Source organism: Panthera leo, chromosome B4 (assembly GCF_018350215.1).
Source record: "Panthera leo isolate Ple1 chromosome B4, P.leo_Ple1_pat1.1, whole genome shotgun sequence".
Taxonomy (NCBI): Eukaryota; Metazoa; Chordata; class Mammalia; order Carnivora; family Felidae; genus Panthera; species Panthera leo.
In genome coordinates this window covers 44,352,057-44,369,719 of record NC_056685.1, presented here as the reverse complement: position 1 = coordinate 44,369,719, position 17,663 = coordinate 44,352,057, and the positions used below count along the sequence as shown (strand labels likewise).

At 40.6% G+C, this 17,663-nt stretch overlaps 1 protein-coding gene across 1 annotated transcript in view; it reads left to right on the top strand.

The window, feature by feature from the left end:
• The window catches only part of LOC122224241 (NKG2-A/NKG2-B type II integral membrane protein-like), a 56,557-nt gene that overhangs the window by 15,414 nt on the left and 23,480 nt on the right, over window positions 1-17,663 (top strand). The window contains exon 5 of the mRNA XM_042945802.1: window positions 9,946-10,049. Within this exon, the coding sequence (XP_042801736.1) occupies window positions 9,946-10,049 (104 nt within the window). The remainder of the gene's footprint in view (window positions 1-9,945; window positions 10,050-17,663) is intronic.

Below are 17,663 nucleotides of genomic sequence, written 5' to 3'. Positions count from 1 at the left end.
TTTTTTTTCAACGTTTTTTATTTGTTTTTGGGACAGAGAGAGACAGAGCATGAACGGGGGAGGGGCAGAGAGAGAGGGAGACACAGAATTGGAAACAGGCTCCAGGCTCCGAGCCATCAGCCCAGAGCCTGACGCGGGGCTTGAACTCACAGACCGCGAGATTGTGACCTGGCTGAAGTTGGACGCTTAACCCACTGCGCCACCCCGGCGCCCCCAACAAAAGCTCTTTAACAGGAAAGTTTATTGCAATACAGGCCCACATCAAGAAGAAGAAAAATCACAAATAAACATCGAAAACTTACACTTAAGGAGCTAGAAAAAGAAACAAAAACAAAGGAAAAACCAGAAAAGGAATGTAAATAATAAAGATTAGAGCAGAAATAAATGATATAGAAAGTAAACAAAGAATAGAACAGATCAATGAAATCCAGAGCTGGTTCTTTGAAAAGATTAAAAAAAAACCTTGATAATCTTCTAACCAGATTCACTGAGAGAGAGAGAGAGAGAGAGGGAGGAATCAAATAAAATTAGAACTGAAAGAGGAGAAATAACTACTGACACCACAGAAATACAAAGGATTGTAAAAGAACATTATATGCCAACAAACTGGACAAGCTAAAAATAATGGATGAATTCCTAGAAACATATAACCTCCCAAAACTGAACATGAAGAAATAGAAAATTGAACAGACTGATTACCAACAATGAAATTGAAGAGTAACAAAAGACTTCCAGGACCAGATGGCTTCACAGGTGAATTTACCAAACACTTAAAGAAGAGTTAATGCTTATTCTTCTCTAACCATTCTAAAAAATAGAAGTGGAAGGAGAGCTTCCAGATTCATTCCATGAGGCTAGCATTACCCTGGCACCAAAACCAGATAAAGACACTAGAAAAACAACAACAACAACAACAAAAACAAAACCCAGAACTACAGCCTATTATCTCTGATGAACCCAGATGCAAAAATCCTCAATAAAATATTAGCAAACTAGATCCAACAATACACTAAAAAATTATTCACACTAATCAAGTGGAATTTATTGCTGGAATGCAAATATTCAGTATTTTTAAATCAATCAGTGTGATGCATTACATCAACAAGAGAAAAAATAAAACCCATATCATCACTTTAATAGCTGGAGAAAAACCATTTGACAAGTACAACATCCATTTTTGTTAAAAATCCTTAACAAAGTAGGTTTACAGGGAACATACCTCAATATAATAAAGGCCATATATGAAAATCCACAGCGGGCATCATCCTCAATGGTGAAAAACTAAAAGCTTTCCTCCTAAGGTCAGGAATAAGAAAAGGTTGCCCACTCTCACAATCTTATTCAAAATAGTACTGGAAATCCTAGCCACGGCAATCAGACAACACAAAGAAAGATATCCAATTGGTAAGGAAGAAGTAAAACTATTTGCAGATGACATCATACCTCTATTTAGAAAACCCATGAGACTCCACCAAAAAATTGTTAGACCTGATACGTGGATTCAGTAAAATGGCAGGACACAAAAATCAATATACAGAAATCTGTTGCATTTCTATACACCAACAATGAAGTAGCAGAAAGAAAAATTAAGAAAACAATCTCAGTCAGTTGGGCATCCAACTTCGGCTCAGGTCATGATCTTGCAGTGGGTGGGTTGGAGCCCCGCATCGGCTCTGAGCTCAGAGCCTCAAGCCTCCTTCAAATTCTGTGTCTCCTCTCTCTGCCCTTCCCATGCTCATGCTCTGTCTCACTCTGTCTCTCAATAATAAATAAACATAGAAAAAAATTAAAAAAAAAAGAAAACAATCTCATTTGAAAGTGCACGAAAAATTACCTAGGAATAAGTTAAACCAAGAAGGTAAAAGACATGTACTCTGAAACTGTAAATCATTGATGAAGGAAATGAAAGACAACACAAATGGAAAATCATTCTATGCTCATGAATTGGAAGAACAAATGTTGTTAAAATGTGCATGCTATCCAGAGAAATCTACAGATTTAACGTAATCCATATAAAAATACCAACAGCATTTTTTCACAGAACCAGAACAAAGGATCCTAAAATTTGTATGGAACCACAAAAGATGCCCAATAACCAAAGCAATCTTGAAAAAGAAGAGCATCACTGGAGGTATCAAAATTCCAAATTTCAAGATGCACTACAAAGCTGTCATAATCAAAATAGTGTGATACTGGCACAAAAATAGATGCAGAGATCAATGGAACAGAATAGAGATCCCAGAAATAAACCCAGAAGTATATGGTCAATTCATCTTTGACAAAAGAGGCAAGAATATGCAATGGGAAAAAGTCTCCTAAACAAATAGTGCTGGGAAAACTGGACAGCTACATGCAAAACAACACTAACTAATGTGGATGTAAATTTTAAAAAATAAAAAATAAAATTAAAATTAAAAAAAAAAAACCAATGAAATTGGACCACTTTCTTGCACCATACAGAAAAATAAACTCAAAATGGATTGAGGACCTACATGTGAGAGCTGAAACCATAAAAATCCTAGAAGAGAGGGGAGCCTGGGTGGCTCAGTCGGTTAAGCATCCGACTTCAGCTCAGGTCACGATCTCGCAGTCCGCGAGTTCGAGCCCCCCGTCCGGCTCTGGGCTGATGGCTCAGAGCCTGGATCCTGCTTCCGATTCTGTGTTTCCCTCTCTCTCTGCCCCTCCCCCGTTCATGGTGTGTCTCTCTCTGTTTCAAAAATAAATAAACGTTAAAAAAAATCCTAGAAGAGGGCAGAGGCAGTAATTTCACTGATCTTGTCCACAGCATCATTTTTGTAGATATGCTTCCCGAAGCAAAGTAAACTATTTGGATTAAATCAAAATAAAAAAGCTTCTGCATAACAAAGGAAATAACCAAATTGAAACACAGCATACTATATGGGAGAAGATATTTGCAAATGACATATCCAACAAAGGGTTGGTTAGTATCCAAAATACATGAAGAACATATACAACTCAACACCAAAAAAAAAAAAAAAAAAAAAAAAAAAAGCAAAAAACCAATAAAACCCTCCAAATACTCCAATTAAAGTATGGGTAGAAGACATGAACAGATATTTCTCCAAAGAAGAAACACAGATGGCCAATAGATACATGAAAAGATGCTCGACAGCACTGATCATCAAGGAGATGCAAATCATAACTACTATGAGATATCATGTCACATCTGTCAAAATGGCTAAAATAAAAAAAAAACACAAGAAACAGCAAGTGTTGGCAAGGATGTGGAGATAAAGGAACGCTTGTGCATGACTGTGAATGAAAAGTGATGCAGCCTACTGTGGAAACAGTATTGATATTCCTTAAAAAAATTAAAAATAGAACTCTCCTATGATCTATAATTCCACTACTGAATATTTATTCACAGAATATAAAAACATTAATTTGAAAAGGTATAGACACCATTGCAATGTGTTTATTGCAATGGAATATTTCTCAGGCATAAAAAGTAATGAATCTTGTTATTTGAAAAAACTTGGAAGGATCTAAAGAGTATAATGCAAAGTGAAATAAGACAGTCAGAGAAAGACAAAGACCGTATGATTTTACATATATGTGGAATTTAAGAAGCAAAACATATGAACCAGGAAACAAAGAGACAAACCAAAAACAAACTCTCACTACGGAGAACTTACCAGAAGGGAAGTAAGTAAACGGGATTAAGACTATACTTATGATGAGCAATGAGAAACATATAGAGATGTTTAATCACTTTATTACATACCTGAAACTAATAAAACACTATAGTATGTTAGCTGTACTGCAAGTAAAAAGAAGAAAGAAGAAAAAGAAAACATTCTACCCTCTCTGGGCTTGTGCATGGGAGAAGGTTTGGCTGAAGTGACCCTTCTTGGCATGCTGGCACTCCAAGCAGTATTGGAGCCATAGTGCTAGGAACAAGTGCAAATGGAACTTCCACGGTGTAGGGTCCTGGGCAGTTTCACTTGCTGTCACACTGGAACTGATGGCTACGGTGGAGGCATGTGCCGATATCCGAGGGATACTGTAATTACATCTCAGGGGATAGATAGTCACTGTGACTCTGGCTGGTGAAGCAAATGCCTCAGTGACACAAGTTCTGGGATTATGAGGTTCAGGGATGCTTGGGCACAGAGGCAGGGTGTAGTAGTCCAGGGACAAGGTGGCAGTCTGGGAATGCTTGAAACTTTTGCATATGCATTAATGATAATAGCTTATTCAATTTACGCCATTTCAGTTTACGGATGATTTCATAAAAGCGCTCTACTTTCAGATAGGGACGGAAACCTGTATGTACTTCTGAAACAGTGCTGAAGCCAGCTAATACTGGTTTCTGACCACTAATTATGCATATCTTTTTCAACACCGTGCTCATGATTTCACATTGGTGACTTGAACCTTTCACAGTGACTGTGCACCACAGAAATCAACAAGTGCTAACAAAATAAGGTTTTCTTTCCTCTCTGATGTGCTCAATTACCAGCACAAGGTTGTATCCATATATGGTATAGACCCAACCATACAGGGCTTTAATTGTGGTTTTAAATAATCTTACCTCTTAAAAAATTGAGAGAAGCAAACACACACAGAGACTTTTAAATTTACCCACATATTTACCATTTCTATTGATCTTTTTTCCTTCTTGTGGACACCATCCCTTCTCATCTACTTTTAGCTTGAAAAACATTTACGGAGAACAGGTCTGCTAAGAAACTCCGTTAGGTCGTCATGCACCTTCTGTTTTGAAAGACTGTTTTGCTGAATTTGGAACGTTTCTGTGACAAGCTTTCTTTGTCATGTTTTGCTTTGTTGTGGGTTTTTTTTTTTTTTTTGAGGGGTTTTGGTTTGTGTCTTGTTTTTTTGTTTTTCCAGCACATTCAGCTCTTTGGTTTTGACCTTCCCTGTTTTTATTCTTCATGGTTTCTGATGAGAACTTCTCTATTAATCATATTATTAGTTGTAATTAAATGTAATTAGTAGTTTTTTCCTTGCTGCTTTCAAGATCCCCTCTTTCTGTTTGTTTGCTTTTTATTTTATTTTTAATTGTGGTAAAAAAAGTAATAGAAAATTTACCATATTACCCATTTATATAAAAAATAAACTTTATTTCTGAGAGAAATTTTAGGGTCATATCAAAGCTGAGAGAAGGCACACAGGTTTCCTATATACCCCTACTGTCTACACATGCATAGACTCTCCCATTGTTAATATCTCCCACCTTAGGGTTACACTTGCTACAACTGATGAAAGTACATTGACACATCTTTATCACCGAAAGACTATAGTTTAAATTAAGGTTTACTCTTGATTATGTACATTTTATGAGATTGGAGAGATGTGTAAAGACTTTTGTCATCCATTACATATTTATATAATATAGGCTCACTGCCCTAAAAATCCTCTGTCCTTCATCTATTATCAATCCTTCCCTTCTTGCTCAGCTCTGGCAACCACTGATCTTTTTACTGTTTCCATAGTTTTATTTTATTTTTTTTCCAGGACATCATATAGTTGGAATCACACAATGTCTCACATCTTATCCACTACACTTTAACAGTTTCATGCATCTTACCCAACTCTAAGCATACAGTTCATGAGTGCTAACTGTATTCACATCGTTGTCCAACAGATGTCTAGAACTTTCACCTTGCAAAACTGGAACTCCATACTCAATGGACATAATGAACTTCTCTACTTTCCCCTGAACCCTTAGCAATCACCATTCTACTTGCTGTTTCCATCAGTTTGACTGCTTTAGATACTTCCTAGAAGTGGAATCGTATTCTTGTGTGTGTGTGTGACTGACTTATTTCACTCAGCATGATGTCCTGGAATTTCAACCATGTTGTAGCATGTGATAGGATTTCCTTCCTTTTTAAGGCTGAATAATAATATTACACTGCTCTGTGTATACTGTGGTTTTTTTTTTCTCCTTTCTTCCATCAGTGGACATTTGGGCTGCTTCTACTGGTTGACTTTTGTGAATAATGCTGCAGTGAGATGGGTGTGCAGGTATCTCTTTGAGATCTTGTTTTCAATTCTTTTAGAAAATTTCCTACACATGGGATTGCTGATTCATAGGGCAATTCTATTCTTAATTTTTGGAGGGAGCTTTATACTGTTTTACATAATAGCTGACCAATTTGCTTTCCCAATGACAATGTGCCAGGGTCCTCTTTTTCCACCTCCTTTTTTCCTAAATAGTATCCATCCTAGTAAGTATGAGGTGATATCTCATTATGGTTTTGATTTGAATTTTTCTGACAATCAGTGATATTGAACACTTTTACATATGCTTTTTGACCATTTGTATATTTTCTAATGTCTATTTAATTCCTTTAACCATTTCTTTAAAAATTTTTTTTTAATGTTTTATTTATTTTTGAGGCAGAGAGAGACAGAGCATGAACGGGGGAGGGGCAGAGAGAGAGGGAGACACAGAATCCGAAGCAGGCTCCAGGCTCTGAGCCATCAGCCCAGAGCCCGACGTGGGGCTCGAACTCACGGACTGTGAGATCCGTGACCTGAGCCGAAGTCGGACGCCCAACCGACTAAGCCACCCAGGCACCCCTACCCATTTCTTATTTGGGTTATTGGGTTTTTGTTTTTATTAGTGACATTGTATTCCTTATATATTTTGGATATAAATCTTTGTTTTGATATATGATTTGCAAGCATTTTTCCACTCTATCTTTCATTCTGTGGATCATGTCCTTTGATGCAAAGAAATGTTTTAATTTGATGTAGCCCATTTGTCTACAATGGTCTTTTCCTTTGTAGTCTGTGCTTTTGGTGTCATATCCAAGAAGTCATTGTCAAATAAAATTTTATGTACTTCCCCCATGTTTTCTCCAAGGACTTTGATAGTTTTACATCTTATGTTTGTGTGTTTAGTCCATTTTTAAAAAAATTATTAAAAATTTTATTAAAATTTTTTTAATGTTTATTTATTTTTGAGAGAGAGAGAGTGTGAGCAGGGGAGGGGCAAAGAGAGAAGGAGACACAGAATCTGAAGCGGGCTCCAGGCTCTGAGCTGTCAGCACAGAGCCCTACATGGGGCTCAAATTCACAAACTGTGAGATCATGACCTGAGCTGAAGTCAGATGCTTAACCGATTGAGCCAAGCAGGTGCTTTGTGTTTAGCCCGATTTTTTAAAAAAGTTTATTTATTTATTTTGTGTGTGTGGGAGAGAGAGTGCACACAAAATTGGGGGAGGGGCAGACAGAGAGGGAGAGAGAATCCCAAGCAGGCTCTTGCACTGTCAGTGTGGAGCCCGATGTGGGTTCGAACTCATGAACTACGAGATCATGACCAGAGCTGGGGTCAGATGCTTAAACTGACTGAGCCACCCAGGTGTCCCGATGTTTAGTCCATGTTGAATGAACTTTGATGGGGCATAAACCTAAGCATCCACCTTCATTCTTTTGTGTGTGGGTAGTCAGTTTCCTGGCACCATGTGTGAACGATACTACCCTTTCCATATTGAATGGTCTTCTCACCCTTATCAAAAATGATTAGCCTGACTACACATGGGTTTGTGTCTGGATGTATTTTTAAGTTATTGTTTCCATGGGGGATTAAGGGCCTGGGGCTTCCTATTGTTTTGTGTTGCTGGTGTCATTCCCCCTCTAATCTGAACACAGATCAGATCTGGATCTAATCTGTGGATTTTGTGGTAGATAATGTGGTTTAAGTCTGCTGGAGGTGGGAGATATGCCACCCATTCCCTGATTTTCACACTGACTTAAGTCACCTCATAATCCACCCTGTTCCCTCAGGCTTATTTTTTTGTCTGTGTTCGCAAGTGACACTTAATGGTCACTTAATGGTCATTCCATTATCATGTCGTGAGATGTGGGTTTCTTGTGCTCATTCTGTTAGTAGTTTGCTGAGCCACTGGGTTCCACAAATATTTTTAAAATGCTATTTAAGAAGTTATTCTTTCACTGTGTGTTAATATTGCTTTTCTGTTTGTTTGTTTGTTTGTTTTTTTTCTTCTGCTTTTATCTGCCTTTGATTTTATTCAGACCCATGCTGGTTTTCTGATTATTGAAGATCTCTGAACTCTGTTATTTTTTCTCTCTCATTCTATGGGATGAATAAATTCTGTTACCCCTTCTTCAGTTTCATCAAGTTTTTCTTTTGCATCTCCAATTTTCTATAGAGCCAATTGAGTGAAATTTTCATTTCAGGTATTTATAAACTCAGAATTTCTCTGTGTTTTTTTCACATAGTTTCATTTTTCTACTGATATTTCCTAGTTGTTATGTTGCTGCCATATTTTCATTTAATTATTTGAACATAGTTTCCTTTATAACTTACAAATATTCATAAATGTTACTTTAAAATACTTTTTTTTTTCAGTAATTCTAACATCTTTCCCAGGAAAAGTTTCTATTGACTTTAGTATGGAAGACATTTTCTGGTTTCTTTGCATGTTTTAAATTTTTTTTAGGTACACATTTCTGATAATGTAGTTTAGTAAACATGCATTGTATTTCATTTTTCTTAGATTTCTTATTTTTGGAGCTTGCATAGCTTTTACTGCAAAATCAGTTTTTCCTAATTCTTATCGTTTGTTTGTTTGTTTATTTGTAGCCTATTTTCCTAGGGATTGCCCTTGTGATTTTGCAGCTTAGATGTCAACCACTAATTTTTTAAAGGTTGTGTTCAAATATTGCAAATCAGTAAGGCTTCCACCCTCTTCCATGTGATGGATGTGCAGGTGTATGTGTATGTGTGTGGGGAGGGGTGGGGAGTGTGTGTGGGAGGGGAGTGCTCATAACTTTACTGTCAATTCTCAAGTCTCAGCTTTCGCTTTTATCTGGGTCTCCTCTACATGTGGGCGCATTTTCCCCATCAGCTAAAAGTGTGTAGAGAGCTAATATCATCTCTTCTGTTGTACTTTTCCCTTCAATATCTTCCCATTTTACTTACTGGGGGCCTTGAGCTCAGATAAAGGAAAGTGTGAGTTTCCCTCATTCATTATCAAGCAAACTCACCACTTTGAGCTGAAAAAGCAATGGTTATTTCATCCCCTTCCCCACTCTTACTCATGTCTGCCCTTGAGGCAACTGCACCATGATTTTTTCAGTCTTCCCAAATTGTAAATAGTACAATTCTTTAAAAAAAATTTTTTTTTAGTGTTTATTTTTAAGAGACAGAGCTTGAGTGGGGAAGGGTCAGAGGGAGATACAGAATCTGAAACAGGCTCCAGGCTCTGAGCTGTCAGCACAGAGCTCAACGCGGGGCTTGAGCTCATGAACCGTGAGATTGTGACCTGAGACGAAGTCAGACGCTCAACCCACTGAGTCACCCGGGTGCCCCATAAATAGTACAATTCTTTTTTTTTTTATTAAATTGTTTTTAATGTTTATTTATTTTTGAGAGGGTGAGAGAGAGGCAGAGCATGAGCAGGGGAGGGGCAGAGAGAGGGAGACACAGAACAAGAAGCAGGCTCCAGGCTCCGAGCTGTCAGCACAGAGCCTGACGCGGGGCTCGAACTCATGGACTGGGAGAACATGACCTGGGCTGAAGCCGGATGCTCAACTGACTGAGCCACCCAGGCGCCCCAATAGTACAATTCTTTTTGATCACTGCACTAAGGTGGGTAGGTGGAGAGGCATGGGAGCAGTCCTAGGCAAGAAGATTACAAAGGTACTTCTTACTTGAATCTCTAGGAGTTTTTAAAATAATAAATATTTCACAAGTTATTATTATTAACCTCAGGACAATTGTCAGAACCCCAAATTATTATCCATGGCAGTGTGTCTTCTTCACTTAGTCCTACTAAGATATCTTTACAATGGGTTCAGTGCATAGCACTGTATTACAATTTGAAAGATTCTATAAAGTCACAAAGAATGAGCTTGACTTGTTACTACAAACTTCACATGAGTATAAGAGCTTTGATGTAACTTCTAATAAAATTTGTTCTCTCATAGTATATGTTGGACTTCTTCATTCGTTCTTCATGGTGTAGAGTCTCCCAGACAAGAAATAATAGTTCATGGCTGTGGCCCAAAGGCTTAACTTTCCTTTCCAAACCGTAAGTTTCTTCACAACTCCTTTATTTTACGCCTCAAAGAATTTGTCATAGAAAAAAAAAAAAAAAAAAAGCTTTAATGGAACAACTTTATTTATTTATTTATTTATTTATTTATTTATTTATTTTTAACACAGAGAAAGACAGAGCGTGAACAGGGGAGGGTCAGAGGGAGGGAGACACAGAATCTGAAGCAGGCTCCAGGCTCCCAGCTGTCAGCACAGAGCCCGACGGGGGGCTCGAACTCACGGAGTGTGAGATCATGACCTGAGCTGAAGTCGGATGCTTAACCGACTGAGCCACCCAGGCGCCCCTTAATGGAACAACTTTAGAAACACCATTGTTGAAGTGTTTCCATAGAAAAATAATATGGAAAATATTCAGATTTAGATACATAACTCTTAGTCCAAATGGATTGCATGTTCATTAAGATTTAAAATTATGTATTACCAAGATTAATTAGATATTATTTTCTATATTTCAGGTTGTCAGTATCTTCAGAATGGGACCACAATTGTACATTTTTATACGTTCAGGCCAAAAAAATTTTAACTGAATCCTGCTTAGAAATAAAAACATATATTTGTAAGCACAAGGCACTTCAACCTACCTAAATCTGATATAATGCTGCTTCACCATCTATAAAGAACATATTTCTCATTTCTTCAAGCCATATGATTATTTTCTTAGAGTTATTTTTTTAAGATTTTATTTTTTACAACAGTTTTGGGTTCACAGCAAAATTAAGAGAATCGTACAGAGATTTCCCATAACCCTCCAGTATGCACATATGCATGCCGTCTCCCATCATCAACATCACTCATTAGAATGCTTTACTTGTTACCAAGGATTCATCTTCATTGATATATCATAATCACCCAAGGTCCAAAGAGTACCTGAGGTTTTACCCTTAGGGTTGTAGAATTATTTTTAAATCTTTATAGTAACATAAAAAATATATACTCAGGAACATATCATCTATTTCTTAAACTTTTGTTATTTATTAAAATAAATTACATATACATTATAAATGATAATATCAAGCATTGTTATGATAAAGCCCTTGGTAGGGTGAAAAAGCCCACTCATATTTCCAAATTAATTGATTTGTTCTAGCCCTAAAGGGGCTGCATGTGAAGGCTGAATGACCCAGAGTGGCAAGGTTATCAGTCAGTGTTGAGGCAGGAGACAGAAACCAGGAGAAGTTTGATATAAAGAATTATTAACTATATGGGAAAGCCTAGCATGAGGGGATGAAACAAAGTTATAAGAATACCTTAGGCTTAAAGCAAAGTACCGAAAGGAGGGATCACTGGGAAGCCAGGTCCGCTCTCTGAAGATGGGATTTAGATGTCATCGAGGACAATGTGGGTGCACACAGCTTCATGGCCGACATGCTCACTGGATTGACCTGGGTCAGAGTAGCTCCATGGTCCCCTGGCTGAACTTGGTGAGGAAGGATCTCGGTCTGAGACTGGCAGGCAGGAAGAACCCCCTGCCAGAGTGTTAGCAGGTAGAGGCTGGAAGAGGAAACTTTAACTGGCACTGGCCACAGACACTCGTGGAGGCTGAATACACAGGACTTCCTGCAAACAGGCAGCTGGCAACTGAGCCATAGTGGCCAAAGGAGAGAAAACACCAAGGAACCAGGAAGAAGAGCCCTTTCTGCTGCAGTGTCTCTCGATGGCCTTTTACCAACAGAAGTCAACCTCCTGTGAGATGGCAAGAGAGAAAATTGATAGGATCTTGCACCGTTATCTGAGAAAAGAGCACTGAGGGATAGATTTGGAGCTGAGAGTACTAAATTGATAACCAAGCACTCAGGGTATCATGCAACAATCCCAGGGTTGCCGTCTAAGAGCCTTTCAGATCTGCCCACTTCCTCAGAGAATGGAACCAAGCTGTACCTTCTGAATCCGTTTTAGTGCAGCACTAATCAAAGATTAGGTTCATTTTTGGGGAGAGGTTGCTTTTTCAATGAATAATAACCAGTGTCCTTTGGTACTTCTTCTTGTCTACTGTTTTCCTCACCAGGATTTCAGATATTTTGGAAGGTATCTTGTTTTATTAAATTATCTGTGTCCTCACTCTATCGTTCTGTGTCAGCAAATTTAAAAATATACTTTGGCAGGGGCACCTGGGTGGCTCAATCAGTTGAACGTCCAACTTCGGCTCAGGTCATGATCTCACAGTTCGTGAGTTTGAGCCCCGCGTCGGGCTCTGTGCTGACAGCACAGAGCCCACTTTGGATCCTCTGTCCCCCTCTCTCTGCCCTTGCTTTGTTTCCACTCTCCCAGTAAATAAATAAATAAATAAATAAATAAATAAATACTTTGGTATGAAAAATAAAATAGTAAATGATGAAGAAAACAAGAATTAAAAATGGACAGATATTTGTGTGGGTAAAACAGCTAATTATTGCCATATCACAGGACAAACTTTAGTAATTTGATAGTGATTCAGAGATTTTTCTACTGTAATTCAGTGACAAGAGGAAGAGAGATAAAACTCAAAGTCGCAAAATAAATTCGCATTTCATATGCTTTGATCTCTTGAATACAGACATATTCTTTATATTTATTTCCCATGTTCATACAGAGGAAATAGATGGATATTCAAAGTTAATTTCATATAATATGTAAGTGGCAGATGTACTAATTGCTAAACTTGTGTTACAAACAACCCAAATTTCATTGGCATCTAAAAATAAGCCTTTATGTCTCGTTCACCCATTTGTGGTTTGGCTGCGTTTTAGTTGATGAGCTTGGGTTGCATGGACTTGACTGCAAACCACAGATGCAGCTCAGATCCTTTTGTATTGTTTATTCTTAGAACAGTGGGCTATGTGGTATACGACCTTTTAAAGCAGAGATTAGCAGCTGTCAGAGGGGCCAGCAGAAATGTGCTTCTTACTGCCTGCACTCTGAGCTCAGAAGGTATCACTTTCCCACTCACAATATATTATGAAAACAAGTCCTATGGTCAAACCTGTCATTAATTGTCTGCAAAGTATACTGTTTTCAAAGTGGTCAGTTAGAGGATTTACCATAATAACCATAGGAATACTTTTCTCATTGTGTTTCACGAGATAGATATCTTTGTTTGTAAAAAAATAAACATGAGAAATACACACACACACACACAAATAGAACGTTCCTAACTTCCATCTAGATTTTTCTTTCCTCTGTACCAAAAATTCTTGTAAGATGGTTTTGTATAATGGGAAACATCAGCAGGCAGATGTTTTCACCAGGGGCCTTGATCAACTTACAAATGTGGAATAAGCAGTAAGGTGTAAAGTTTAAAAACATCAGCAATGAAACCAGGTCATTTCAATGTAATTCTGAATGCACACTCTTAGTTCTATGAGTCAGAAAACTGATCTGTCTCGCTTGCCTCTCCCATAAAATATGATGCAAATAGTATCTTATTCATAGAGTTGCTTGAAGATTATTTGAAAAGTACCTTTTGACACCTAAGTATTCACTAAATCTTGGTCATTTTCACTTAAAAACTTGATGCTTCAGTTCCATCACCTGTGATATGGTAACTGTATATGTAGCCAACGCCAAGGGCTGAGGAATAAATTACATAATGCCTAAATATCCTTAAAATATAGCCAAGCCACAATAGGTTCTTCCTATATGTGATCTCTTTATATTTTGCTCTTCCAAATAGTTCATACAGGCCGATTTCTAAGAAAACCCAAGCTCTAAAACTGTCTTCTTCCTTCCACTCATCCAAAGCTCTATTGTTACAATATATTTGTTTAGCTGGGTATTAGAAATATAATCTGACTTAGGAGTTTGATCATATATATCGAAGATATTTTCAGTTTAAAAATGGTTTTTGAGAAGGGCACCTGGGTGTCTCAGCCGGTTGGGCGTCCGGCTTCAGCACAGGTCGTGATCTCATGGTTCGTGAATTTGAGGCCCGCGTCAGGCTCTGTGCTGACAGCTCAGAGCCCGGAGCCTGCTTCGGATTCTGTGTCTCCCTCTTTCTCTGCCCCTTCCCTGCTTGTGCTGTGTCTCTCTTTCTCTCAAAAGTAAATAATAAAACATCAAAGAAATGGTTTTTGAGAAATTTCATACACATCATCTATGGACACTAAATGAGTAATTTGGGGGGGACTTGTGTTTCCATTTTTGAAATCAGGTTGCATTTCCTGTTCTGTCTCATTGGCCAAAAGCCCAGTCTCCTCACCCACTACCAACACCTCACACTGTCTCGTTGGGAATTGAAGAAATTTTGAAAAGCATTGTCAAGGCTTGGCGAGCAAACCTGTTCAGCTGCTAGATTTGGGGAACCTACAGGGGCTCAGGGAAAGAAGAGGCTCAAGTGCCCTTTTCCTTTCAATGTTGGAGTATCCCATCCACACCTACGCATCTCTTACCATGGAGAATGGAGAAAAGTAAGAGAGGAGCTGCTTAATGTATTTCTGATGTAGAACCCCTCCCAATTTTCTCCCCAAATACATATCTAAATACATGCATAATAAGATGCCCAAAGTTTTATATGTACCCATAATAAGCCAAGAGAATTACTCGGTAAAGTGAGCTTGGGTTAGGGGGTCCACCGAAACCCCTGGGGAAGAGGTCAACTGCACTGGCTTACAGTCAGACCTGTCCTCCTAAAGATGTCCCTGTAGGGTGTGGGGGGGGGGCGTGTAAGGGTGCTAGCCTCTACTGGAGATGCTGGATTGCTGTCTGAAGTTTGGCCATGCTGGTGGGTGGGGGAAAAAGGCATCACCCAGCTCTGTCATCCCCGGCTAGCGGAGCCACTGTTCAGACAGCCCTCATGGGCAAGCAAACCATCTCCCCTCCCATGTCCCAGGCTTCTGTCAGATCCCTGCCCTCGACCCTTCTGTGCCCAGTCCTTCCACACACTGTGGTGCCACAGTTCTCCTGTGTTTTATCTTTGGTGTATGACTGGGGTTCAAAACTCCAGATCTTAAAGGATGCGGCAGGGCATAGAACCCATTCCCCTCCTCCAGGGGAGAACCTCACAGCACTGCCCCTGGCGCCGGTCTGTCCCCGAAAAGCAGTTGCATGGCTGGGCAGGCGCCTGGAGTTTATGGTGAGGCACAGGAAAAAAGGTGCGATCACTTCACCTGTCCTTTTCCTGTACCTCTGTGCCCTGCTGTTGAATGTCCACTCAAAGGCACCAGCTGGGTCTTTTATCCTTGGAGAGGATAAATCTCCCCGTGCAACCCAAGGGATGGCCACCCCACCCTGTCCACGGTACATTCCATTCCGGGCCTCCTTTTCTTCTACCCAGGAGCAATGCCACCCCCCGGCCCCGACTCTACTCCGGCAAATGGCACAGACTTCCAAAAACTCAAAATTTCAGCTTAACTCTTCGCAAAAACTTGGAAGAGTCAGTTCCTCATAATTCTCCTACCAGTGGTTTGGGGAGAGTGCTTTTCTTACATGAACCCAATGCATTGCTCTCTCCCTCCTTCTTTCTTAATCCTCTCTGCGTAAAGGGCTCTGACCCTCTGCAGCAATGCTGATTTTCTCTCTCCCCAGTTCCCCTGCTCCGCGTACCTGCCACATTCTCTACCTTGAATTATGCAGCTTGTTCTCTTATCGATTGCCTTGTGATCAATTTCCGAGGCGTTCAGAGTGATTTGATGTTGATCTAGCTGTGCTTGAGGCATGAGACAAGCCTAAGGTCCCCCCCTACTACTATGGTATTTTTAACTCTGAAAAATACCATATCTATCCATTCATGAGATCATGGGCATTTGGGCTCTTTCTATAATTTGGCTATTGGAGATCATGCTGCCTGAGTAAGGTATTTCTGGTTGACAGGTTTTTGGGTTTTTTTCTTTCCCTTTGCTCACTTTATTTTTTAAAAAAATTTTTTTAACCTTTATTTATTTTTGAGACAGAGAGAGACAGAGCATGAACGGGGGAGGGGCAGAGAGAGAGGGAGACACAGAATCAGAAGCAGGCCCCGGGCTCTGAGCCATCAGCCCAGAGCCCGACACGGGGCTCGAACTCACGGACCGCGAGATCGTGACCTGGGCTCAAGTCGGCCACTTAACTGACTGAGCCACCCAGGCGCCCCTCTTTGCTCACTTTGAAAATATCATCCCGGGGCACCTGGGTGGCTAAGTTGGTTAGGCGTCTGACTTCAGCTCAGGTCATGATCTCACGGTTCGTGAGTTGGAGCCCTGCATCAGGCTCTGTGCTGACAGCTCAGAGATTGGAGCCTGCTTCAGATTCTGTCTCCTTCTCTCTCGGCCCCTCTCCCACTCTCACTCTGTCTCTCTGTCTCTCTCTCTCTCTCAATAATAGATCAATATTAAAAAATTGAAAAAAAATAGCATCCCATTCTCTCTTGTCTTAATCGTGGGAAGAAGATCTTGCTGAGAGGATCCTTTTTGGTGTCTGATGTGACACGCTGACCTCAGAGGCCTCAAAGCAGTGTTGGAGCTGTCGTCCAAGATTAGGCACCGATGGACCTACCATTGTGCCTGGGTCATGGCGCACAAGTTCATTTGCTGTGGCTGGGGCACTGGGGTCTAGGATAGAGACATGGGCAGATACGTTATGCAAACTGAACCAGGGTCTCAAGGGCACACAACTGTGGCTCTGGTTGGTGAAGGGAATATAACAGAGACACAGACCCTAGAATGACAAGTTTCAGCAGGGGCTTAGGCAGGAGAAGCAGAGTTAGAAGTGGCATATGCTGGGGAGGGTGAGGCAAAGTTTCAACTCTGTCCCAAGCAGCAGTCACAAGATAGCAGCACCGTGATCCAGTGGTAGTTTCTTAAAACCACGTCTCATGACCCAGGGACCTGGGTGCGGAGCTTTAGCAGCCCGGCCCCCAGTGACAGTTCAGGCTGGGACCTGGGAGCTGAAAGTGTGTCTTGGGATGGAGCAGTACAGCACCAGCAATGAGGTTTCAGAACCCTGATATGGGACCTAAGCGATGGGGCTGTAGGCAGTGGTAGGTTGGCCATAGTGATGATGGGTCAGAGCCTTCAGCTGCCATAGATGGAGTGAAGGGTCCAGGCAGCAGCAACCTGGTGCAAGCCATGGCAGTTCAGAGTCTAGGCTTCAAGTAGGGGTGGGGTTCAGAGCAGCAGGAGCGCCCTTTACAACGAAGACCCAGCGTCATGACATGGAACCCAGTGGGTGGGGCTTACGGAAGTAGCCGCAGGTACCCATACTGAGAGCCAAAGCATTCTTGGAACCTGGGGACGGGGCTCAAGACCGCACAAGCTTTCCCACTAATGTTGAGACGGAGCCCCAACCTGGGACCGGGAGTGGAAGAACTCAGACGCAGCTCTAGTCTTCTATCTGGCGAGGTGCTATGGCACCCAGTCCCCAAATGCCTCAACTGGTGCCCCTGAAGGCAAGTCTCACCAGTGCAACAGCTCCAGCCTCTGGGAGTAGCTGCAGAGGGGGCTCTCTGGGCTGCTCCATCAAGTGGGATCAGTATCAGTGGGGGACCTCTGTTGCAAAAACTGCAGATGGCCACAAAGCTAAACCTTGCTGGGTTCTCTTGCCCCCCTAATCTCCATGAGGTGACTTCCCCTGAGGGGATTCCTCCTGGTGCCAAGCGGCTCCCAACTAGCTGGCTGGGTGGTGCGGTCAAAATGCTTCC